The 25,075-nt window shown below is 46.0% G+C and overlaps 1 protein-coding gene across 1 annotated transcript in view; it reads left to right on the forward strand.

Annotated features, from left to right (window-relative positions):
* Positions 1 to 4,487: 4,487 nt before the first annotated feature.
* Positions 4,488 to 25,075, forward strand: part of ST6GALNAC5 (ST6 N-acetylgalactosaminide alpha-2,6-sialyltransferase 5) — a 113,332-nt gene continuing 92,744 nt past the window's right edge. Inside the window, exons 1-2 of the mRNA XM_073544824.1 lie at positions 4,488 to 4,728; positions 6,276 to 6,452. Of these exons, the coding sequence (XP_073400925.1) occupies positions 4,714 to 4,728; positions 6,276 to 6,452 (192 nt within the window). The 5' untranslated portion in view covers positions 4,488 to 4,713. The remainder of the gene's footprint in view (positions 4,729 to 6,275; positions 6,453 to 25,075) is intronic.

Here is a 25,075-nt window from a genome sequence, read left to right on the forward strand (position 1 = left end):
CAGAGGAGTCAGGTCGCGGCTTTGGAAACCTGAAGCGGTTAAAAGTTGAAAAGACTGAACGTATGGACAGCGAGTCGTCCTTATATTTCATGGCTTCATCCGTTGCTATTTTTACCGAGAAATGTTTTTGGCAATAAAAAAAAAAGTCACGGATCAAACGATCCCACTGAAATCAACGGGTAATAAACAGATACCACCCAGATGACACTTCTTGGCTGCTGACGGCACTTGGATGACAAACAGGAGAAGCTTGGGAATATTTATTGATGTATTTATTTATTTATTTATTTTTTGCATATTTGAAAATCTTAGGAAGAAATGGACACAGAGCAAAAATGGATGAAGATCGGATCCAGGACGCTGATGTTAAATTGTTTCGTTCTACTTCTGTGCAAAATGATCGACGTCATAATGGGGTCTAGGGTGAAAACTCTGACTGTTTTTATTCTAGGACACAAAACAAATGGACGGCTTGTCCTAAGTGTATTGGATCTGGGTTTCTGCTTTGTGTTTTTGCGCCTCCGTTTTACCATCTATGTATCTGCTTTTCTCGTTTGTAAAAAAGTGTTTAAGGTCTCCAAAAATTAATTGTCAAAACTGGACTTGTGTCCATTGATCCGGAAAAGACATAGGCATTTAAAAAGGCCCATAGACTATAATTATTAATTATTATTATTATAATTATTATTTATTTATATAGTGTAGGGAAGTGGACTGATCTATGGACCTGTCTGCAGAAGGAAGGTAAATGTACAATGTGACGTGGACTGCTGTATATGTATGGGGAGACAGCTGGAGACAGTAGAGGATGGTAAGATACTGGGTTTGGCCACTAGGGGGAAACCAAGAACAGCAAAAAAAGAAGACGGTGTTGTACTGTAGTTTGGCCACAAGATGGAAGCAGGGAGCAGTGAGGAAAAGGCTTAACAACAGCTTAAGGCTACGAAACCGCAGAGTCATGGGGGCGGAGTTACAGGAGCTCCAGAGGGGAATTCCCGGGGAGGGGACTAAATAGTGGTAGAGAGTTCCATATGCAGGCCAGTCCAGGAGGAGGAATTCTGGAGAAGAAGAGACGGAAGGGGGAGACGGACAGAAGAAGAAGCTCCGGAAGGGACTGAGGAGAGAGACAGTCAGGGGAGTGGCCCTGACAGGAGAGCCGCGGACAGAGAAAGCCCCGGGGGTACCAGACGGACGGACTCGTGCAGAGGAAGCGCTGTGGCCATGGGCCTAATGGCAGCCACAGTGAAAGAACCACGAATGATGTCGCAGTAAGAGGAAAGAGAAGGAAAGTGAAAGGGACCGGGGCCTGTGGGTGGAAGTTGTCGTGCAGCTGCTGTGTGGTGCTGCGGTTGTCAAGAGGACGGCCAATAAAGAGGACCTGTAGAACGCACATCAGTCTCTGTCTCAAGTCTGTTCGCGGCGACGAAAAAGGCACCCCCCCCCATCGGCACACGTACCTACATTAGCATAATTAATTCCATGGTGCTGTACATGAGAAGGGGGGTTACATACAAAGTTATAGATATCGTTACATACAAAGTTATAGATATCGTTACATACAAAGTTATAGATATCATTAACAGTAAACAAATTTACAATGACAGACTGGTACAGTGGGGAGAGGACCTTGTCCTTGGGAACTTCCATTCTACGGGATAGTGGGGAAGAGACAGAAGGTCGGGGGTGCAGCAGCTCTGGTGGTGATGAGGCGGCAGCTCAGGCGGTGGTGAAGCGGCAGAATGGTTATTGCAGGCTGTAAGCTTTCCTGCAGAGATGGGTTTTCAGGTTCCGTTTGAAGGATCCGAGGGTGGTGGATAATCGGACGTGGAGGCATGGAATTCCAGAGGATAGGGGATATTCGGGAGAAATCTTGGAGGCGGTTGTGTGAGGAACGAATAAGTGTGGAGGAGAGTAGGAGGGCTTGGTAGGATCGAAGATTACGTGAGGGAAGATATTGGGAGATTAGTTCAGAGATATAGGGAGGGGGCAGGTTGTGGATGGCTTTGTAGGTCAGTGTTCGTAGTTTGAACTGGATTTGTTGGGGAATTGGGAGCCAGTGGATGGATTTGCAGAGGGGAGAGGCAGGGGAGTAGTGAGGAGAGAGGTGGATTAGTCGGGCAGCAGAGTTGAGGACAGACTGGAGTGGTGCAAGAGAGTGTTGCAGTAGTCAAGGCAGGAAATGATCAGGGCATGTACAAGAGTTTTAGTAGATTGAGGGCTGAGGAAGGGATGGATTCTGGAAATATTTTTGAGTTGGAGGCGACAGGAGGTGGCAAGAGATTGGACGTGTGGTTTGAAGGACAGGGCAGCTCTAATGGGTTTATATTATATCAATTCAATTCAAAGAAGCTTTATTGGCAGGACCAAATAAACATTAGTTTTGCCAAAGCACATGTACAGTAGGTAGTGGGGACTGTGGGGAAAATGGAGGGGACTGAAGGAACGATGGATGGGGCACAGGGTGGGGGCTAAAGAAGTCCATGGCATATCATGGCTGTCTTTCTCGCAGCCTATGGCATGTGATCACATACTGCGCATAATATACTTGCATACTATATCTATGTCTGCAAAAAAGAGAACAACACGTGACGATCAGACGTACATGGAGCCAAACAAATGCTGAAAAATCATTTAAAAAAGGTTACACAAATATCCTTACCAGCCCATAGTCCGGCACACCCTTCATGCAGTGGTTTTCCTTGTTTTTATTGGGATGTGCACATTGTGGATTCATAATGAAGGCGGCGAAACCATGAAGGAAGGAAGGAAAATACATGGAATAAATGTGCAACAAAACATAGTTGCCTTGATTCATCATTATTGTTGTTGCACTGGTTTTCGGGTTTGCTCCTTTTTAGCGGCTTTAGTACTTGCCCCGTATTCACTATACGTTTTTCACCGCATTTTAAATTGTCTTTTTTCCCCCGATGTTTTGGACGGATTCCTGAAATGCGATATTTTCCAAATGCCGCCTCCTTTATGCATCTCACTGCAGTCCCCCGCCCCACCCTGGAGATCAGTTCATGGGGGAGTTTTCAATTTACAGCATTTGTGCAATTTTTAAAAGGATTTGCAACTTTTGATGCTAAAGAGTTGCAAAAAAAAAAAGAGACAAAAGTTAGGGTGTGTGCACACGCTGCGGATTCTGCTGCGGTTCCGCAGCGGATTTGGCCGCTGCGGGTCCGCAGCCGTTTTTGCTGCGGTGTACAGTACCATTATTCCCTATGGGAATAAAAAAACGCTGTGCAGACGGTGCGGATTTTTCCGCGCGGTTTTGCTGCGGTTTTGAAACCGCAGAAAGAATTGACATGTCAATTCTTTCTGCGGATTCCGCTGCGGTTTGTCATCTCCTCCATTGTGGAGATGAAAAACCGCAGGGCAAAACCGCAGAGCAATCCGCAGGTAAAACCGCATGTCTTTTGACCTGCGGATTTACCTGCAGGATTTTACAAAATCCGCGCGGATGAATCTGCACCTAATCCGCAGCGTGTGCACACAGCCTTAGGGTCACACAACCGCTTTTCTCTCAATCAGGACGATGGGGCCGATTGTGCTAATTGCGCTTTGCTCAGAGAGTGATCGCAGTGAGATCCGATTTTCTCAGATGTGGAGAATAAAAAAAAGAATTCTCCGTCTCCTCCATTCTGTTAGTCCGTGAAAATGGGACGGCACGTGGACGTCGTCTGAGTGCGGTCTGATTATTTCCACGGACCTACAGACATGAATGACCGAGGGCGATCTGATGATCAGACACAACTCATGGATGCCGCCATAGTCCACTCGGACCGATCTCCGGTGAGGAAATGTCCGGACGTGTGCGCGGTCCATGGAATGACATGGGGATGAGCGCTGTCTGTCAGAACGACGGATGGCACGCGTCTGAGCCTTGCGGTCGTCTGCACCAGCCTTACAGACAGAGGCCGATAGCATTTTTTGTTTTGTGCCAATTCATGGGCCCCGTGCGCCATTTATAATAATCTGGAGAAAAAAACATCAGTGAATATCACAAGACAAAAAAAGACAAGTGACGTCAACAAATCGCGGATGATGAATCGGGGCCATTATGTTTTCCGCTTCGGACCCCTCACCGCACCGTCCCCTCCTATTACACCCCTCATCCTCGCGGGTCGCCCCCAGTTTTGGCTTCCAGTCACTTCGTCATTAGGTCATTTGTGGAAAGTGTCAGCGCCCGTCAGCGCCATACGGCGTCCGTGTAATGAGCGTGTGTAGAAACGTAGAGAGAAAGCGGATTTATACATAACAAACATAGAAGTAAATCCTACTGATACCAAGGAAATAAACCAATGTACATGTAAAGAGTAGACGAGTATAGATGCTTCTAAATTCAGACGTACTAACTAATATAGTCAGATTTACATGCAAATATCTCTTGTTCTTGGTGTAGAGGTGATCAGCCCATGTTCACACAGCTGCCCTGGCACTACAAGTCTCAGCAGCCTCTCTGTGTGGCGGCACTAGGACCCCGCGGGCGCCGGCTGGCAGCAGTGCTGGGGAGCAGACAGCAGCAGCAGCAGCAGCACAGGGTCCAGTGTCTGTGATCAGTGCAGCACCGCTCCGGCTGCTGCTGTGCCCCCTCCTCTCCTGCAGCCAGAGATGTCACAGCAGCTGCACAATGGCAGCAGACAGGAGCACGGAGCCGGCGGGATGCCTCCAGTAGCTGAGGACGCCTGAGCTGCTGCTACAAGGCACAAGATGAGGACTCTGCTGGTAAGTCACTTATTGCACTCAGTCCTCTGCTGCCCTATGGGTGCTGCTTTATGGGGGCAGGGAGCTACCCTGTGGGTGCTGGGTGCTACCCTGTGGGTTCAGGGTGCTGGGTGCTGCCTTATGGGTGCTGGGTGCTGCCTTATGGGTGATGCCTTATGGGTGCTGGGTGCTTCCCTGTGGGTGCTGCCTTATGGGTGCTGGATGCTGCCTTATGGGTGCTGGATGCTGCCTTATGGGTGCTGGATGCTGCCTTATGGGTGCTGGATGCTGCCTTATGGGTGCTGGGTGCTGCCCTGTGGGTGCTGCCTTATGGGTGCTGGATGCTGCCTTATGGGTGATGCCTTATGGGTGCTGGGTGCTGCCCTGTGGGTGCTGCCTTGTGGGGGCAGGGAGCTACCCTGTGGGTGCTGGTTGCTTCCCTGTGAGTTCAGGGTGCTGGGTGCTGCTTTATGGGTGCAGGGAGCTACCCTGTGGGTGCTGCCCTGTGGGTGCTGCTTTATGGGTGCTGGGTGTTTCCCTGTGGGTGCTGGGTGCTGCCCTGTGGGTGCTGCTTTATGGGTGCAGGGAGCTACCCTGTGGGTGCTGGGTGTTTCCCTGTGGGTGCTGGGTGCTGCCCTGTGGGTGCTGCTTTATGGGTGCAGGGAGCTACCCTGTTGGTGATGGGTGCTGCCCTGTGGGTGCTGCTTTATGGGTGCAGGGAGCTACCCTGTGGGTGATGGGTGCTTCCCTGTGGGTGCTGGGTGCTGCTTGGCAGGAGTAGTGGCCCCAGCTGTTTCATGACCCCTGGTGAGTGCAGGCAATGGGGGGCCGTGTACTGTCTGAGGGGGATATATAGAATAGTAGCCTCTGTGCTGCATCCACCTGCAAGATCTCCCAGGTAAAGCCCTGCAAAACATTCTGATACTTGTAGTTCCACCTCAGCTAGAGACATGTTTGCCTCTTCGTGTCCAGATGTGTATAAAACTTGTGTGACTACTATGGTGCAGATTACCCCAGGGTGTCAGCGACCAAAGTGCAGTCACTTTCCGTGGGTAGTTCACCTGGGAGTTGTAGTACCGTGCACCTAAAATGTTGGATAACTTTTTGGTGGGCTTGCGATGCTTATAGATGGGGGTCACTCCTACTGGGGTCTAATCCTTATAAAGGGGGTACACAGAAGAGATACAAAGTCTTCAGTTTTTCACCTTTTGAATACTGGACACTGGGGTCTTACATGAAGCCATAATCTTGGGGTCCCCAACAGCAGATCACTTTCTATTGTAGGATATTGGGGGCTTAGGGTTTGTCTTACTAAAGGGGCAGATTTGTGGCCCCCACATTAGAGATCGCCATAGTTGTGGGGGTCCACCATGAGAACATGTAGCAATAATTCCTTCTGGCCCCCAGATTAGGTGGCCGCCTAGCAGAGGCACAGTAAGGGGTTAACAGCCTGATGTATATCGGGGAGCCATGTGCCCGTGTGTACAGCTGCCCTGTAGGTACCTGGCGTAATGCCCGTAGCATCGGTCTGTACATAGCAAGGTCTAACAGTGCTTCTTCTGTTGCAGCGCCATGGGCTGGCAGTATTGCTAGCGCTCAGCACCATGTGTACCAGTCTGGTGATCATGTACAGCAGTATGGGCAGCGTGAAAGAACAGAGCCCTGCACACTCGTCAGCAGCCATGGGGAAAGAGGGCACCCCGAGCCCTGTACTGGAGGGGTACATCAGCGTCTCAGACCACAAGGTAAGGAGGAGATAGACTTATCCCAGGCTGGCAGCCTGCCAGGCGGCATCTCTCATAGTGATTAATGACCCTCGCTGGCACTCTCCAGCTGGGGGGGCACTGCCGCCTCGATAGGCGCTGTATAACAATATTGATTGGAGATCTGACACGCAGAGAAACATGTGCTGGGCGATCAGCTCCGTGCATTACTACATCGGCAGCACCGGTCACGGGTGCCAGGCGACTGTGTGCCACGTTAGGATCTCGCCTTTATCTGGGAGGCAAATGTGGCATTAAATCTCAGCATTATAGAAGCCGCTTAATCTCCCAGACAGAGAGCGGTGCAAAAAAGAAAGCAACAGGGATCTTCTCCGCGATGTCATTCTCTGTCGCTCACCGTTATTTGATTTTCCCCACCTCCTCTGCTCCGGACCCCAGGGACCACCCACACTTCTTATTCACTATGACAGCCTTCGGTGCAGACGATACGGGGACGTTCCGGGAGGGAGCGCAAATCTCCACTCTATTTGATACTTTGTTTTTGGAACAGCGATAAATGTAACATTTGGTGATCGCTTGGGAGCGGGGTTGTGCGCGGCCGTCATGTATCGCAATGGCACGGTGCACTGATGCGTGCAGTATTCTGTGTCATGGCGTCCCGTCGCCTTTCGGAGTGGGCAGCGATAGACCGCAACCTTGTGCACTGATCTTATGTGGCTCCGTTCACATTTGTCAGAGCACTTGGGTGAAGAGACCACGATCTCGGGCTTTCAATAAAAAATTCCAGGTCATTGTGGAGGAAAAGTAGATTGTGGAGTATAGAGCACAGGTGTGAATGTATCAACAAGAATGCACATAGACCTGTCAGAAGATAATTTTGTATTGGGTCCATTAGGGGGAGCAAAGTGCTCACAAGCCTTCTGATTATTTTCTTTTTTCTTCTAAATTCGCTATATGGTTCCAGAGATATGGGCCTTTTTACTGCTAATAATTTTGTTTTTTTACTAATAGGGCGGCGCTCACAGGATCCTCGGGGGCGTGTCTTCAGGCTGCTTTGAATTATTACCCTGTGAGAGACACACAAATTACCAGCAGATATACAGACCATATCTCGGAAATCGTATGACAGATTTTAAAAAAAGCAAAAAAAAAAAAAAAGCAGTGCCCAGAATAGTCGGGAACAGCAGGGATAGAATAAGAACATAAACTGGACACTTCTGACCTGACGGCAAATCCGCTAGTGACGAGACAAATGGCTCAGAAAGAGGTTGAGATTGTCAAGAGTTCTAGAGAAATTGTCTAATTATTGGAGGTCCGGACTATGTTGTGACTTGTCTATATGATGTCACAGTTATCAGAGCAGAGGAGATCCATATGAGTAAATACATGTCTTTTCCTCCTGTCCGCCCCTTGCTTTCTTTCTTTGTTGTCTTCGTTTCCCTCTTTCTTTTTCCCCTTGCTTCCACAACATCCTTTTTCACCATCTTCCCTACTTTACTTATTGGGTCCTTCCCTCCTTCCTTATAAATTCTTTATTGTAAAATTTGAAAAAAAACATCTTAGGCCGGCTTCACACCTGTGTATGGCGGGGTTGTGGAGGGCTGCGGACTTCCTCCGTGAAGCTCCACCCACTGCCGCACCTCCTCCGGTCAGCTCCGCCTACGTCCGCATACTTCGGCATGCGGTCTGCGTACCCTATCTTTAACTTTGGGTACGCAGGTCGTGCGGATGCCTCTGCATGCGTTGTTTTGACGATGCGGCGACCAGCATCGAACGCAACATGTTGGAATTTGATGCGCTCGCCGCATCGTCAAAACAACGCATGCGGAGGCACCGCATATATCCGCACGGCCTGAGTACCCAATGTTAAAGATAGGGTACGCAGACCGCATGCAGAAGTATGCGGAGCTGATTGGAGGAGGTGCGGCGGTGGGAGGAGCTTCATGGAGGAAGTCCGCAGCTCCTCCATACGCTAGTGTGAAACTAGCCTAACAAAAGAAAAAAACATATCCCACAGCCACCCCCGTTTCCACCATGTTCGTAGACAACCATAAAATGTGACATATATTAGTAACGATATGCAGAAAAGTCACATTAAACAGCAGTAATTGACTAAATATAGAATATATGAAATATAAGATATTCATGTATCTGAATATATATGAGGCAAAGATAAGAGAGCTCCTCTGAAACCCGGCATTGTCTGTTATAAACTAAGTCCTAGTTAGCAAGAAGGAGACTTATTGACATGCCCGAACATACTCTCGAAACACATTGTCTTTTGACCAAGCACTTCTCTTCTTATTTACTGCAAGCTCTGATTTCACTCTATTAATTCATGCCCAACCATTTTTTTTTCACCAACTTCCCTACTTTACTTATTTTATTCCTTCCTTCCAACTGTGCCTCACTTCCCTTTCCTTCATTTTTTCCTTCTTTCATTCCTTTATTCCATCCCTCACTTCCCTTTCCTTCATTTTTTCCTTCTTTCATTCCTTTATTCCATCCCTCACTTCCCTTTCCTTCCTTATTATAGTCCTTCACTTCCCTTTTCTTCCTTCTTTCTTTTTACTTCTCTCCCTTCTTTTATATCAAACTTCTATCACTTACTTTCCTTCCGTCCCTCACTTCTTCCCTTTCCTTCATATCTTCCTTCTTTCTTTCCTTCCTCCAGTTCCTCACTTCTTTTCTTCATTCCTTCCTTCTTTCCTTACTTTCTCAGTGCCTCTCATCCCTTTCGTTCCTGCCTTCTTTTTTTATTTTCCCTCCTTCCATTCTTCCTTCCTACAGTCCTTCATTGCCCTTTTCTTCCTTCTTTCTTTTCACTTCTCTCCCTTCACCCTCCCTTCTTTTATTCCAAGCTTCTATCTCTTACTTACGTTCCTTCCATCCCTCGCTTCCCTTTCCATCCTCCCTTCTCTTTTCCTCCAGTCCTTCATTTCCTTTCCCCTCCTTCCATTCTTCTTTCCTCCAGTCCTTCACTTCTTTCCTTTCTCGTCTCTCCCTCCCTTTCTTTATTCTGAGCTTCTTTCACTTCCCTCCCTTCCGTCCTTCCTTCCATCCCTAATTTAGCTTTCCTTCTTTTTCATTTCCCTCTCTTCCCCTCCCCACTTTTTGTCGTTCTCTTTGCTTTTTCTCTTCTTTTTTTTCTCCCTCCATCCTTCCTTCTCTCTGAGGTGTAGGAGCTTTGCATGGAGCCCATTACCGGCTGTTGCTGCTGTTCTATTTGCAGCTTCCTCTCTGATCGGGTTTGTGTTTCCTTTATACACATTGTCTGGAAGTTACATTGTAGCTACTTATGAGTAAATAGATCATATTCTGCAACATTCGCCAGCACTTTTGACAATTCACATCCATTAATCCTGAAAACAGAAAAGTGCTCTAACCTGCTGAGACCTGAGGCTGAGCCCGAGATGAATGCAGGAATCAGACATGGGGGAAGTATGACTTAGAAAAAATGTAATAAAGAGATAAATAAAAAGAAATATAAAAATGTGGTCAAATCCAGCAAACGCACAATGGAGCCAGCAATGTCCTTGTACTATGAAGCAAAGACTCGGCGCTCTGTAATTTAGGACCCATCTTCAATAGCCTATAGCAGGCTCAGGGTCGGGGCCACTGGGGTGAATGGGTGGGGTTCAGCTGCTGCAGCCCCTTTGTACAATACTCAATGGCGTGGTTGTCCCATGGATATATGGACACATTATTAGGCTACTTCTAGTTTTGAAAGTTGCAGTTTGTATCTTATGGGGCATTTTCCCATATTTTTTAAACTTCCCAAAATACCAACTATTCGGCAACAAGAATTACCCTTTGGTGTGAAGCCTCAGAATATGTTACCTACCCAAGAAAAGACCCATAGATTCCAGCGTGAAAGCCCATTTTCAGGTTGATTAAAGCCACAATAGTCTATTAGGGCGATTCCCATCAGTTGGTGCGGGATTGTGGCTGTGAATCATTGCGCCCCACCCGTGGTTGATGGCGCGGGCTCAGCTGCTGCACGCGTGATGTTACAGCGAGAGGTTAATGTGAAGGTGAATATTTACAATCACCAGTTTGCACGGTGAGATCTATCATTTCGGGGTTTGTCGGGGCGCAGGTCGGGAGCCTGGCCGTGTTACATGCGACCCGTGCAGTCAGATTTCGCTTACGTTCACTCCACATTTATAATTTAGAGAATTGCATAAAGGGCAGTGACCTTCACTGAAAATTGGATGTGAGTGCAGCGAGCGTTTGGTGTCCAGGTCCCTGTTGCTGACGAATCCACTTTCCAATAATCTGATTCTCTTTTGGTTGAAATGAGACAATAAAGACGAAAACTGCTAAATACAGAGGAGACGCTTCTAGAATTATCTGATAAAGACAAGTGTGACATTCAGGCGGGAGTAAAGGAGAAGAACCAGATGGCTTCCGTTGCAATATAGGTTTAACTTTCCATCATACGCTGTGTTTTTTCTTTATATATTTTGAAGCAGATCTGTCACTACCTTCCACTATGCAAACTGAGCACATTATATAAATAGATCTCTTAGACCTGATGAGGCTGGTGTACTTACTATGAATGTTTTGAGTCAGAATGGCTGTATTATCCTGACATTAACATGAGTATTATGCGTCCAGCTACAGTTACATTTTAGTATCAGACATGAAACATTTTCAAAAAAAGGATTGTAAAGCCATTCTGACCTAGATTGTTTAAAAGTAAATATTGTTTATATTATTTTTAACCTATTCTGAGCATTTTAAGTCTTTTTTTTACTTTTGAAATTGTAGGATTTTAGGGAAATAGAAAAAAAGCTTACTCCATATCCCTCACTTGTCTCCACACAGCCATAGACCAATCATAAAATTCTGGCTACTTGTAGCCACCACTAGAGGGAGCCCCAGCTAAAGTCAACAATTTTTATGCAGGTAAACTCCAATGCTCCCTCTAGTGGTGGCTGCAGGAATCCATGATGTTACTACAGAGAATTTAGAGTTCTTTAACAATAAAGCAAAACTCCAGCCTCTCATTATCTATAATGGAATTAATTTGAACAGACTTTTAGACCTAAAAATGACAGTGTTCACATGTGGCTATGAATTTAAAGGAAGCCTATAGAGGAATATGGAGGAAAGCGGTTATTTTTTAGCACTTTGCTTTGCATTTGTGGAGGCAATAGCTCCCTATTGATCAGGTCCGCGGAAATCATGTGTAATTGTAATAGTATGTGTTCTGTTCACTTGACCCCGATTTGGAGCTTTTTTATCGTTCTCCACGTGCAGCAATGTCCAGATCTCGCACCGTTACTTTACATTTATGTGTTTGTATCGGCGGAGTGTATCAGGTTGTGGTTGGGATATTTCATATTACGAGCCCTGGTCAGAATGACGATAATTTACACAAGAGCAGAAGGAACAAAACAAAGACGTTAGTTCAGGTTTATCGGTCAGCGACTCATGGATGGCTTTACGTGACGTTGTAACGTGATGATTTTCGGCACTGTTACTCAGGATTGTTATTTAGTTCATCGCTGGACGGATTCCCGTAGTCATAAAATGATGTGATGTGGAACATTAGGCCGATGTGAGATGAAGACGCTTCTAGCAGCAGTTTTTTGATTAGAGCAGAAAAGTCTGCGGATTGTGACACCGGAGCCGGCGCTCGTAGAGCGGCGCCCGCAGAGACCGAGCTTACAAACATTGCGATCAACTGAAGAAAAGCGGCTCTGAAGGTAAGAAACGCGTCCAGCCGCTCCCAGAGAGAGCGCGCTTTACTCTACCGGCCGTGACACTTGTCTTTGTTGCTTCTGCCAAGTTTGTTGTTGTACAGTTCTGTGAAAAAAAAAAATCCAGATGTAGCAGTGCTGAGCGTGTTCTGGGGCGCTGTTATTCTAACTACAAAACAGGGATGGTTTATTCAAACTCTGGGGCTTGTGAGCACCCAATGAAGTCAATGCCAGGACTCTTATTTCATCCCTGCTTCTCTACAGTATTCCTTTTTGTTATTTTAATCCGCCATATGGTTCCAGACATACGTGCCTTTTTTTTTTTTATCTCAGGCTAGTTTTTATGGTCTTTACTAAGGAGGTTTTTACCCTAGGCATTGCACAATTGTGTTGCAGGTGGTTGGAGGGAGGGTTGTGGACCCCCAAACTGTCCCGTAGCCACTTCGTACCTATGTAGATGCTGCTGCAATTGGCATCTAACTGGTTAAACAGCAGCTCATCATACCCGCTCCCAACTTGTGACGTACATATACATCTTGGTGCAGGCGGATATTAAAGGGGTTCTCCAGCCAAAAAACATCTTGGAAAATGAATTGGTTAAAGAAAAAATAATAATTCTCTCCTTTTTAGCGATCCCCTGTTGCTCCTGTTTCAATGGTTCTCACATACACGTACAGATATGTCCAGCCTTTAATGTTTTGTACATTATTGCAACATGCAAGCAAATCCCTTATCACGCTGCAGTTCACATCACAACCACTGGGCGGCCACATACAGACACATATAGCATAAACCTCTCCCAACAGAATTATAATGGGTGTTGAGAAAAATGAAAATCACTATAGACCTCTCCAAGGAAGGGACATGTCCCCCTCAGATTGAACATATGGGAAGAGAGAATGAACTCACACTTTAATCTCCAAGGAAGTAAAACTCCACATTGAACATTTGGGATTAAATATAGCTGGGGAGAGAAAAGCTAATTATAACTAGAGAAGAGAAAGAGAGCTGACTCTTCAACCTCCAGTTAAGTGGGGGCCTCCTGCAATGACCAGGTAATTGCAGCAGAGAGATGTGTTGGGAAATAAACATCAAGTCTGAGATTCGTTTATTCAGTAGCAGGGAATTACACTTCCAAACCAAAGAGCTTCCTCTGATCAAAGCACTGATGAAAGAATCTTCTTAGGCGTTTTGGAGTCAGTGGGCAGTGATGAATATTGGGGTTTGCATTGCTTTGATATTTAGGGGAAATATATTTTCGGAGTTATAGTAAAGGGGCGAACATAAACCGTTCACTCACATCACCGTAACCCTAGTCTAACCCCTATCTATCCGATAGTGCTGTCTAGACCATGTTCGTCTCTGTAGACAGATAAAATCGCCATAGGAAACATATCGACCATATCTTCTGCCTGGGACCTACAGGGACGAAGATATCCTATAAGTTGGGTATCTCATGGAATTTTGAAGGCCGAGTACATCCTACAACCAGCCCCCATGTGAGCAGCACAAGGGGATGTAGGTGTGCGTAACCTTGATCTAATAAAAATGAGAGTTTGTCATTGTTAATTCTGGAACTCATAAGTTCCATTTTCCCTGTCGGAGTGCTTCCCTCCGTAAACATACAAGCCATTCCTGCAACATCAGGTTTAGTACTTCTCTTCGTTATATCTTTTTACTCTATGTGATATTATATATATATATCATATTGTTTTGTTCTCATTTTGTATCAGCTTGTATATTTTTATGAAAACTGTCTATCTTTTTGGATTAAATATATAAAATGTAATAGCTTCATTCCTCTTGTTCTGCAAACCGCACCCATGAAGCCATACCCTACCTGTACCGGCTGTCCTATCAGCTAGTAGTCATTTTGTCATTGTGTAGTTGGCAGTGACCACTCGTCTTCTTTTCTTAGCTGCTTTTTTCTTGCCACAATCCAAATTCTAACAGTCTATTCAGTAGGACTATCAGCTGTGTATCCACCAGACTTCTGCACAACACAACTGATGGTCCCAACCCCATTTATATGGCAAGAAATCCCACTTATTAAACCTGACAGGGCACACCTGTGAAGTGAAAACCATTTCCAGTGACTACCTCTTGAAGCTCATCAAGAGAATGCCAAGGGTGTGCCAAGCAGTAATCAAAGCAAACCCTCCTGGGTTTTTGTATGTCAACTGTGTTATTTTAATATGATAACTACTATTGTATATTCTGCTGCAATTGTCACACTCATTAAACTTACACCCTGTATCTACTGTGACATTATACTATATTGCGCTTTATTAACTTCTATATGTCTAGCAAATGTATGGTAAATTCATGGATATGTCATTATTCCTCATCAGATTACATTATATGTGTGTATCACTCTTCTCCATGCATTCCTTCCTCAAGCCCAGCCCTCATCTACAATTACATGCCGCTTTTCTGATACAATTGACTACACAGCGACAGTGTTTCCACTGTCTGCGCATGCGCGGGCGTCCCTAGACACAGTTTACTACACAGCGGCGGTGCCTCTACTTTCTGCGCATGCGCGGGCATCCACGCCACTTCTGGTCATATGACCGGCCAGCGCTCTGTTACGAGCGTCACCCTGCTCACAGCGATCATTCACTGCTCTGACACGGCTGTGTCTGCATCCTGCACTGCGCCACCAATGATTGTAAGTACTGTGATAAAACACTCCGGGATCGCCTTTGTTTGGGGTCAAAGGTCACGTGCATTCAGCATGAAACTGAGGCGCAGAGCTGGGATTTGGGTGTAACTGACCCTGGGTCAGGTTTATTAACGGTGAAAGCAGTGCAAAAGGAAATAAAACATAAAACAAATCCTTGCCTGTCCGGCACTAACTAAACAATGGACAACCTAACTACCAACTGGCGGGCTTCTCCCGTCCAGCCAAACCACAGTTGCAGTGGGCACTGCTTCCACTCACATGTGTCTCTCACACAGACAGGCTCTCTGTGTTCCCAGGCTGAGACACTCACACAACCACCTGGCATCCTTTTATATCCACCTCCCATTATCCATTAGTAAGCAGGTGCGATACTGACCATACTAGGCCACATAGGAAAGGAATCTGGGTGAGATATACCTGCCCTCATCCACTATTCCCACATGATTCTCACATATCCCCCCCCCTCTGCTCAGACCACTCTGGTCGAGCAATGACACCCGCCAAACAGTGCACTCGGGACAGGGCATCTGCATTCCCCATCTGTACCCCTGGGCGGTGCTCCACCGTAAAAGTGTAGGCCTGCAGGGCAAGGAACCACCGGGTCACCCGGCTATTCCGTTCCTTGTTCAAGTGCATCCACTTGAGAGGGGCATGGTCAGTGATCAGCCTGAACTTTCGGCCCACCAGGTAATATTTGAGGGCCTCTAGAGCCCACTTAATGGCGAGGCACTCTTTTTCTACGACTGCATACCTTTGCTCGTGTTTATTCAGCTTCCTGCTGAGATAGAGGACTGGGTGTTCCACTCTGTCCCTCACTTGTGAGAGTACGGCCCCGATACCGGTATCAGAGGCATCCGTTTGTACCACAAACTCACTGCGGAAGTCCGGAGTCATCAGTACGGGCTGAGAGCAAAGTGCCCGTTTTAGGCTATGGAAGGCTTCTTCAGCCGCAAAATTCCATTTAATCATGACGGAGTCTTTCCCTTTTGTAAGATCCGTCAGGGGGGTAGCGATGGCTGCAAAATTGGGTATGAACCGGCGATAATAGCCGGCGATCCCCAGGAAGGCTTGCACCTGCTTCCTGTTGACATGTTGTGGCCAGTCCTGAACCACCTGAATCTTATCAACCTGGGGTTTAACACCCCTCCCAATTACATACCCCAAATACCGGGCTTCTTCTAGCCCGATGTGACATTTCTTGGGGTTCGCGGTTAGACCTGCCTCCCACAGGTCGTCAATCACAGCTTGTACTTTCTGGAGATGAGTCTCCCAGTCCAAACTGTAAATGACAATGTCATCCAAATAGGCCGAAGCGTACTGCCTATGTGGCCTCAGGACTCGATCCATCAGTCTCTGGAAGGTCGCTGGTGCTCCGTGCAGTCCAAACGGCATATACACATACTGAAATAGACCTTCTGGGGTAGCAAATGCCGTCTTTTCTCTGGCAGCCTCAGCCAGAGGGATCTGCCAATACCCCTTTGTTAGATCTAGGGTCGTAATATACCGGGCTTTTCCTAACCGATCTATTAACTCGTCGACCCGGGGCATGGGATAGGCATCAAATTTTGAGACCGCATTCAGTTTCCTGAAGTCATTGCAGAACCGGATGGTGCCGTCCGGTATAGGAATTAGCACATTCGGGCTGGACCACGCACTGTGCGATTCCTCAATGACTCCTAACTCTAACATTGCCTTCACTTCTCGGGAAACGGCTTCACGGCGCGCTTCCGGGATTCGGTAGGGCTTTACGTGAACTGTGACACCAGGTTCCGTTACGATGTCATGTTTCATTAGCGTAGTCTGCCCGGGTTTTTCTGAGAAAAACTTTTGGTTGTGAAGTAGAAACTGCCTGACCTCAGTCTTTTGCCGCTCCGAGAGAGTCTCTGCAACCCGTACCTCCGGCACGGTATGCGGGCAGACAGGACGGGCCAGCTCCGCTGATAAGGCAGACCGATCCTTCCAGGGCTTTATCAGATTTACATGATAAATCTGTTCAGGTTTCCGTTTACCTGCCTGGTATACTTTGTAGTTTACTTCACCAACTCTTTCCTTGATCTCAAAGGGGCCCTGCCACTTTGCCAGGAACTTACTGTCCACCGTGGGGACCAGGATCAACACCCTATCTACGGGTGCAAACGTACGGATCTTGGAGCCCCTATCATAGATTCTTTTTTGGGCTCCTTGAGCCTGTACCATGTGTTCTTTGACGATAGGCATAACAGCCGCAATACGGTCCTGCATTTGTGTGACGTGATCTATCACTGTTTTAAACGGAGTGACCTGACCCTCCCAGGTTTCTTTTGCAACGTCTAACAGTCCGCGAGGACGTCGGGCGTACAATAAATCGAAAGGCGAGAATCCCGTGGAAGACTGGGGTACTTCCCTGATGGAAAAAAGCAAATACGGAAGTAAATAGTCCCAGTTCTTCCGATCCTTGTCTATCACCTTTCTCAGCATCTGCTTCAGAGTTTTATTGAACCGTTCAACCAACCCGTCTGTTTGAGGGTGATACACGGATGTGCGTAACGGTTCGATTTGTAACAATCGGCAGAGCTCCTTCATTATCCTGGACATAATGGGGGTCCCCTGGTCGGTGAGTATCTGTTTTGGTATACCGACCCGACTAAACACATGCACCAGTTCCTTGGCAATCGTCTTGGTGGCCGTGTTACGCAAAGTGATGGCCTCCGGGTAATGGGTGGCATAATCCAAGATGACCAGGATATGTCGGTGTCCACGTGCAGACCGTGGAAGGGGCCCAACTAAATCCATCCCAATCCTCTCAAACGGGACTTCAATAATAGGTAGGGGTACCAAAGGGCTACAGAACCGGGGCTTAGGTGCAGAGGCTTGGCAGTCAGGACAAGACTCACAATATACACGAATATCGTGATGCATGCCTGGCCAAACAAAACAGTGTAATATCCTTTCGGTGGTTTTCTGGACTCCCAGGTGACCTCCCATCACATGTCCGTGGGCCAGGTCCAACACCTGCCGCCGGTAGGGTTTTGGCACGACTAATAGTTGCACCGTATCTTCCCCCTTTTTCTCTATCTGATAGAGTAAATCATTCTCCAGAACCATGTAAGGATATGCCAGCCTAGAGCCAGGTTCTACGGGTACCCCATTTATCACTTTTACATTTGTCCTAGCCTGAGAAAGGGTAGGATCCTTTATTTGCTCGCTTTGGAAGTCATCTTTCTGAACTTCTAAATCCGGCAAACGGGGAGGTGGACGGCTGTCGGCCTCCTCCTCTTCCCCGGTCTCCTCCGTATCACCCGCCATGACTGAAAACGGGAACGGCAGGTCATTTCCCGCAGACTCTTCCCCAGAGTCTTCCGGGGAGACCTCTTCCAGGGGTTCGGGACCCACACGTGCCCTGGGAGAAGAATCATGTACACAGTTACCCGAGGGCATCAACTGATTCTCCCACAATTGCCAGAAGTGGTGAAAATCCCGGCCCAGGATAACATCATGCAATAACGCCGGGACGAGTCCCACTTTATGTTGCACAGACCCATAGGAAGTAGTAATGCATATGACCGTGGTGAGGTACGAACAGGTGTCTCCATGCACACACGTTACAGAAAATTTGTCTGATGGTCCAGTCGGGGCTGACACCAGACTGGCCTTCACCAGAGTCACCACACTTCCCGAGTCTAACAATGCCACCACATTTTTGCCATCAACAGTTAAATCACACAAGTGTTTTTCCACATCCTTTTGACCGGCATTCACACTCACTACCCGTGCAACCATAGACATGCGGTTTTTAGAGTCTGTGACATCGCACTGCATGGGTTCAGTAGTGACCGGACAGTTCACAGCAATATGTCCCATCTCTTGGCAGCGGAAACACCTAACGGGCCCCTTGCTTAGACCATAGTTCGTTACTCTCAGCCTCGCAGTGCGGGCAGTCCCGTTTTCCTCCCCCACTGTCTTAGGGATTTTTCCATCTCCCCTACTCCCTGGAACAGTCTTACCGATTCCACGTGGAGATGACGAAGAACGAGGTGGGGTAGCGTCGTCTCGGAGTCCTTCCGCCACGGAGTAACGTTCAACCAGATCCACCAGTTGATCTGCCGTCGTAGGATTTCCATGGCTTACCCACTTCCTCAGGGCTGGCGGTAGAGCTCTCAGGTAATTGTCCATGACGACTCTCTGGATTATCTCTGGCGCTGTCAGCACCTCGGGTTGTAGCCACTTCTTTGTCACGTGGATCAGGTCAAACATCAGTGACCGCGGTGGTTTTTCCGGCTGATAAGTCCATTGATGCACTTTCTGTGCACGGACAGCGGTCGTCACTCCCAGCTGGGCCAAGATCTCGGCTTTCAATTTGTCAAAGTCCTGCGCGGCTTCAGGCTCTAAGTCATAATAAGCCTTTTGGGCCTCACCGGAAAGAAACGGGGCAATCAGGCCGGCCCATCGTGCCTTCGGCCATTTTTCTCGCCCCGCCGTCCGTTCAAACGTGGTCAGGTATGCCTCGACGTCATCTTCGGTCGTCATCTTCTGCCAGTACCGACTCACGTGAATCACTCTCGACTCGGCTTCCAGGTTAAGCTCAGGTAAGCTTGCCAAGCGCTGCGCCACCTGCTGGAGAAGCGAACGATCGGTAACTGTCATGTCCACCAACTCCTTCAGCTGGGCCATCATCACCCGATTAGCTTCTTGCTGGACGGCGGTGGACTGTACCAGCGCTTTCACCACGTCCTCCATGCTCATGCTTGCAACGTGATGCCCGCGTTCTCCACCACAATGTGATAAAACACTCCGGGATCGCCTTTGCTGGGGTCAAAGGTCACGTGCATTCAGCATGAAACTCAGGCGCAGAGCTGGGATTTGGGTGTAACTGACCCTGGGTCAGGTTTATTAACGGTGAAAGCAATGCAAAAGGAAATAAAACATAAAACAAATCCTTGCCTGTCCGGCACTAACTAAACAATGGACAACCTAACTACCAACTGGCGGGCTTCTCCCGTCCAGCCAAACCACAGTTGCAGTGGGCACTGCTTCCACTCACATGTGTCTCTCACACAGACAGGCTCTCTGTGTTCCCAGGCTGAGACACTCACACAACCACCTGGCATCCTTTTATATCCACCTCCCATTATTCATTAGTAACCAGGTGCGATACTGACCAGACTAGGCCACATAGGAAAGGAATCTGGGCGAGATATACCTGCCCTCATCCACTATTCCCACATGATTCTCACAGTACCTTCCCCATGTTAGCGCCCTCTTATCTCCTGGAGGAGCGCACACTTACCTCGATTATTTTGTTTTACTCAGGTTGGGCAAACTACCAGGACAACGGCTCCCTTGGAACCTGTTATACACACTGGATTGCCAGCTAAACTGGTGTTTAAAGCCACTGACTCCTTCATTTGTTCTCGATCTATGATCAGTCTTTTGTGGTTTTCAGCATAGCATGCACTAAGTCCTATCACTCAGCAATCCTGCCAGTTTCACAACTGACACACCTTACTTATTTGTCTCTGGATTTGTGTGGATTTACTCTTTATAGATCTATATTTCTACTGCTCAGAATTATATTTAGTCATTATTTTTACTATCCAGATCTCTACCTAACTATGCTTTCCTTTATCCTTACCTACAGGACATATTGCGCTTTATGAAACATTGCGTAGCAGTGACATTACTTACCCGGTGATTCTTGATACTTCACTTAAAGGGGTATGCTGTTGTCTGATTACCTTAAATACCTCTTTTACGCTTTTTGTTTTTTTTTCATGTCTGCCGCCTGCAACTCTTTTCCTTATCTATGATGCCTCTAGTAATTTACTGGATCCTACTGTATCAGTACATATTGAATCGCACATGCATCTTTGGATATGCCTTTTGTATAAATATTTGTAAATATCTTGTACATATTTGGTCCTTACTGTATATATTTTTTATTTTTCAGCGACTATGTGATAAAGGCCGTTTTCGGGCCGAAACATCTCTAGCTGTCGCTTCACTTATCACCGTTATTAAATATTCACCTGAAGCATATTATAGGTGTGCAGTGATTCTATACTGAACTTGTATCTACGGGACCAATGGCTCCTTTTCACTAGCACCGTTTACCAAACCTCTTCAGTCGAGTGCTAACCATCCATATTGTATATATGTCCAATAAAGATGGCTACTTGAGGTTCTGTCTGACAATAGTGTACAGCCATTCCTTATAGTTTACCGTATGTTCCTGGGAAAGATGAGTGGCATCCAGAATGCTGACATATACAATTATTATCCTCAACTCATCCTCCCTCCGTGCTGTAATATGTGTTTTTCTTGTCCACAGTAACCTGGTTCAGCCGCTCGACCCTTATTCACATTCACGCCACTTGGCAAGTGATAAGGTTTTAAATACTAGAGTAGGGACTGTCCCACAAGGGTTGCCGTGACGTGGCGGGATGGCTTGTACACTATTTTGATCAAAATTATGTTTACTAAATACCCTTATTATTATTATTATTACCTTTATGCATTATTTGCAGTATATTTTTTACTTTTAGTTCAGGATATTTGTGTTTATTGCTTTTTGTTTTCTCTGGTTAATGGTCATGTGTTAATATGCACTTACATTGTGCATACACATTAACTTACTTTTCTCAGTTCAGATTTGTTTTTTGTTTTTTATTAGTAGTTATATTCTTGTACATAGGGGCAGTATTATAGTACTTATATTCTTGTACATAGGGGCAGTATTATAGTAGTTATATTCTTGTATATAGGGGCAGTATTATAGTAGTTATATTCTTGTATATAGGGGCAGTATTATAGTAGTTATATTCTTGTACATAGGGGCAGTATTATAGTAGTTATATTCTTGTATATAGGGGCAGTATTATAGTAGTTATATTCTTGTACATAGGGAGTAGTATTATAGTAGTTATATTCTTGTACATAGGAGCAGTGTTATAGTAGTTATATTCTTGTACATAGGGAGCAGTATTATAGTAGTTCTATTTGTGTATATAAGGGCAGTATTATAGTAGTTATATTCTTGTACATAGGGGACAGTATTATAGTAGTTATTTTCTTGTACATAGAGGCAGTATTATAGTACTTATATTCTTGTACATAGGGGCAGTATTATAGTAGTTATATTCTTGTACATAGGGGCAGTATTATAGTAGTTATATTCTTGTACATAGGGGCAGTATTATAGTAGTTATATTCTTGTACATAGGAGCAGTATTATAGTAGTTATATTCTTGTACATAGGGAGCAGTATTATAGTAGTTATATTCTAGTACATAGGGAGCAGTATTATAGTAGCTATATTCTTGTACATAGGAGCAGTATTATAGTAATTATATTCTTGTACATAGGGAGCAGTATTATAGTAGTTATATTCTTGTACATAGGAGCAATATTATAGTAGATATATTCTTGTACATAGGAGCAGTATTATAGTAGTTATATTCTTGTACATAGGGAGCAGTATTATAGTAGTTATATTCTTGTACATAGGAGCAATATTATAGTAGATATATTCTTGTACATAGGGGCAGTATTATAGTAGTTATATTCTTGTACATAGGGGCAGTATTATAGTAGTTATATTCTTGTACATAGGGGCAGTATTATAGTAATTATATTCTTGTACATAGGGAGCAGTATTATAGTAGTTATATTCTAGTACATAGGGAGCAGTATTATAGTAGATATATTCTTGTACATAGGAGCAGTATTATAGTAATTATATTCTTGTACATAGGGAGCAGTATTATAGTAGTTATATTCTTGTACATAGGAGCAATATTATAGTAGATATATTCTTGTACATAGGAGCAGTATTATAGTAGTTATATTCTTGTACATAGGGAGCAGTATTATAGTAGTTATATTCTTGTACATAGGAGCAATATTATAGTAGATATATTCTTGTACATAGGGGCAGTATTATAGTAGTTATATTCTTGTACATAGGGGCAGTATTATAGTAGTTATATTCTTGTACATAGGGGCAGTATTATAGTAATTATATTCTTGTACATAGGAGCAGTATTATAGTAATTATATTCTTGTACATAGGGAGCAGTATTATAGTAGTTATATTCTTGTACATAGGAGCAATATTATAGTAGATATATTCTTGTACATAGGAGCAGTATTATAGTAGTTATATTCTTGTACATAGGAGCAGTATTATAGTAGTTATATTCTTGTACATAGGGGCAGTATTATAGTAGTTATATTCTTGTACATAGGAGCAGTATTATAGTAGATATATTCTTGTACATAGGGGATAGTATTATAGTAGCTGCACAGTGTGTGACCCCAGTTATTGCTGCACAGTGAGTGGACCCAGTTAATGCTGCACAGTGAGTGGACCCAGTTATCCTGCACAGTGTGTGACCCCAGTTAATGCTGCACAGTGAGTGGCCCCAGTTATCCTGCACAGTGTGTGGCCCCAGTTATCCTGCACAGTGTGTGGCCCCAGTTATCCTGCACAGTGTGTGGCCCCAGTTATCCTGCACAGTGTGTGGCCCCATTTATCCTGCACAGTGTGTGGCCCCAGTTATCCTGCACAGTGTGTGGCCCCAGTTATCCTGCACAGTGTGTGGCCCCAGTTATCCTGCACAGTGTGTGGCCCCAGTTATCCTGCACAGTGTGTGGCCCCAGTTATCCTGCACAGTGTGTGGCCCCAGTTATCCTGCACAGTGTGTGGCCCTAGTTATCATGCCCAGTGTGTGGCCCTAGTTATCATGCCCAGTGTGTGGCCCCAGTTATCCTGCCCAGTGTGTGGCCCCAGTTATCCTGCCCAGTGTGTGGCCCCAGTTATCCTGCCCAGTGTGTGGCCCCAGTTATCCTGCCCAGTGTGTGGCCCCAGTTATCCTGCCCAGTGTGTGGCCCCAGTTATCCTGCCCAGTGTGTGGCCCCAGTTATCCTGCCCAGTGTGTGGCCCCAGTTATCCTGCACAGTGTGTGGCCCCATTTATCCTGCACAGTGTGTGGCCCCAGTTATCCTGCCCAGTGTGTGGCCCCAGTTATCCTGCCCAGTGTGTGGCCCCAGTTATCCTGCCCAGTGTGTGGCCCCAGTTATCCTGCACAGTGTGTGGACCCAGTTATCCTGCACAGTGTGTGGACCCAGTTATCTTGCACAGTGTGTGGCCCCAGTTTTGCTGCACTTTTTAAATGATTTGAAACCTTAATTGCGATACATTATGTTTGGCCTCTTTAAAATGTGCAGGTAATGGTAGCCATGTCTTTTCTGATAGTAGACTTGTGGCTGGAGGTGTGATCTCTGATGGCTTGAGTGATCTCCCCCACGTACAGTAACCCACAGGGACATTTGATGATATACACCGCAAAATGAGTTTCGCATGTGAAAAAGTCCTTAATGGGGTAAGATTTGCCTGTACGTGGATGGATGACCTCATTACCTTTGATGTTAGAGCAGCTCGTGCAATTGAGACACGGGAAGGTGCCCGTTCTTTTAAGTCCCGTCAAGGTTCGTGTAGATGTCTGGTTGCAGTGCCTCATATCGGCCCTAACCATTTTGTCTTTGATGTTTTGGGGCCTTCTTAAACACGTCAGTGGCGGATTTTTAAACATGGCAATGTTAGGATAGGCTTTGGTTAACAGGGGTCAGTGTTTATGAATGAGGTTATGCATAGAAGGATGGTGGCCATGGACAAAAGGGAGTCTGGGTGGTTTTTGTGAAGTAATGGTAGTACTGTCAGGGTCGGCTAGTGCTCTTGTCATCTCAGTAGCCAAAAGTGCGGATGGGTAGTTTCTAGATTTAAATCTGTTGGACATTTCTTGTAATCTGGAACCCCTTACTGTAGAGTCTGATACGATCCTAGTCACCCTCTTAAATTGTGACCGAAGATGACTGTTCCTTGGGATGACAGCTATCATATAGCAGGAGATTGTTACAATCAGTGGATTTAGTGTAGATGTTGGTGGTAAGTCTACCCTGGGGGTCCTTGTGGATTCTGGTGTCAAGAAAAGTTATTGCATCAGTATTTGGGAGAGTGTGAATTTAAGTTCCTGCCTGACATTGTTAAGCATATTAAACAATGTGGAGAGACTATTGAGGTCTCCGAGCCAAATTCAGAAGATATCGTCTATGTAATGATACCATGATATGGCATGTTGCTGAAATAATGGATTAGGGTAGATGTAGTCCCATTCAAACCTGTCCAAGATTTGCATACTTGGGGGGCTACGTTAGAGCCCATTGCGGTCCCACATACTTGGACAAAAAAGTTTTCCCGCAAAACCACATTTAAA

The sequence above is a fragment of the Dendrobates tinctorius genome, unplaced genomic scaffold (assembly GCF_039654945.1).
Source record: "Dendrobates tinctorius isolate UK_male_01 unplaced genomic scaffold, ASM3965494v1 ptg000138l, whole genome shotgun sequence".
Taxonomy (NCBI): Eukaryota; Metazoa; Chordata; class Amphibia; order Anura; family Dendrobatidae; genus Dendrobates; species Dendrobates tinctorius.